Source organism: Eimeria mitis, genomic scaffold, assembly GCF_000499745.2.
Source record: "Eimeria mitis Houghton genomic scaffold, Emh_scaff7400, whole genome shotgun sequence".
NCBI lineage: Eukaryota > Apicomplexa > Conoidasida > Eucoccidiorida > Eimeriidae > Eimeria > Eimeria mitis.
Window position 1 is genome coordinate 1,914 of NW_013575402.1, and position 519 is coordinate 2,432.

A 519-nucleotide genomic window follows, 5' to 3' on the forward strand; every position below is an offset into this window, starting at 1 on the left:
CAGTCCGTCGTGGGGAGCTTGTGAAGGGTTTGAGGTGTTTATTGGTGTTATATGGAGAAGAGATATTTAGTTTTAGCAGCGAGGAGACTCTGCGTGAGTTTATGGTGTATCCCGCAGACTACAGAGAGAGAGCTCAGCTCCCCGCGAGGCTTACAGGCAGCCAGAGGCTGGGGCAGCCCCCCAGGACCCTGGCTGGGATCGCCCAGGCTGCGCGGGATCGACGATCCACGCAGCAGCACACCACTGGTTCCCCTGCAGCAGCAGCAGCAGCAGCAGATGCTGCTGCTGCTGCTGCTCCAGCTGAAGAGGGATTAGCTGAACTACGGGATACGCTACAGGATGCACTCACATATATAGAGGTACACACAAAGAAAACACACACTGAGACTGTTCTCAAGCCAACGCTGCTGCTGCTGCTGCTGCTGCTGCTGTTTCTGCTGCTGCTGCTGCATATATATATATACATATATATATATATATATATATATATATATATATATATATATATATATATATATA

At 49.1% G+C, this 519-nt stretch overlaps 1 protein-coding gene across 1 annotated transcript in view; it reads left to right on the plus strand.

The window, feature by feature from the left end:
* The window catches only part of EMH_0091330 (uncharacterized protein), a gene marked incomplete at both ends in the record, with an annotated part of 1,506 nt that extends 1,191 nt beyond the window's left edge, over positions 1–315 (plus strand). Inside the window, one exon of the mRNA XM_013501715.1 lies at positions 125–315. Coding sequence (XP_013357169.1) covers positions 125–315 — 191 coding nt within the window. The remainder of the gene's footprint in view (positions 1–124) is intronic.
* Between the last annotated feature and the right edge of the window lie 204 nt (positions 316–519).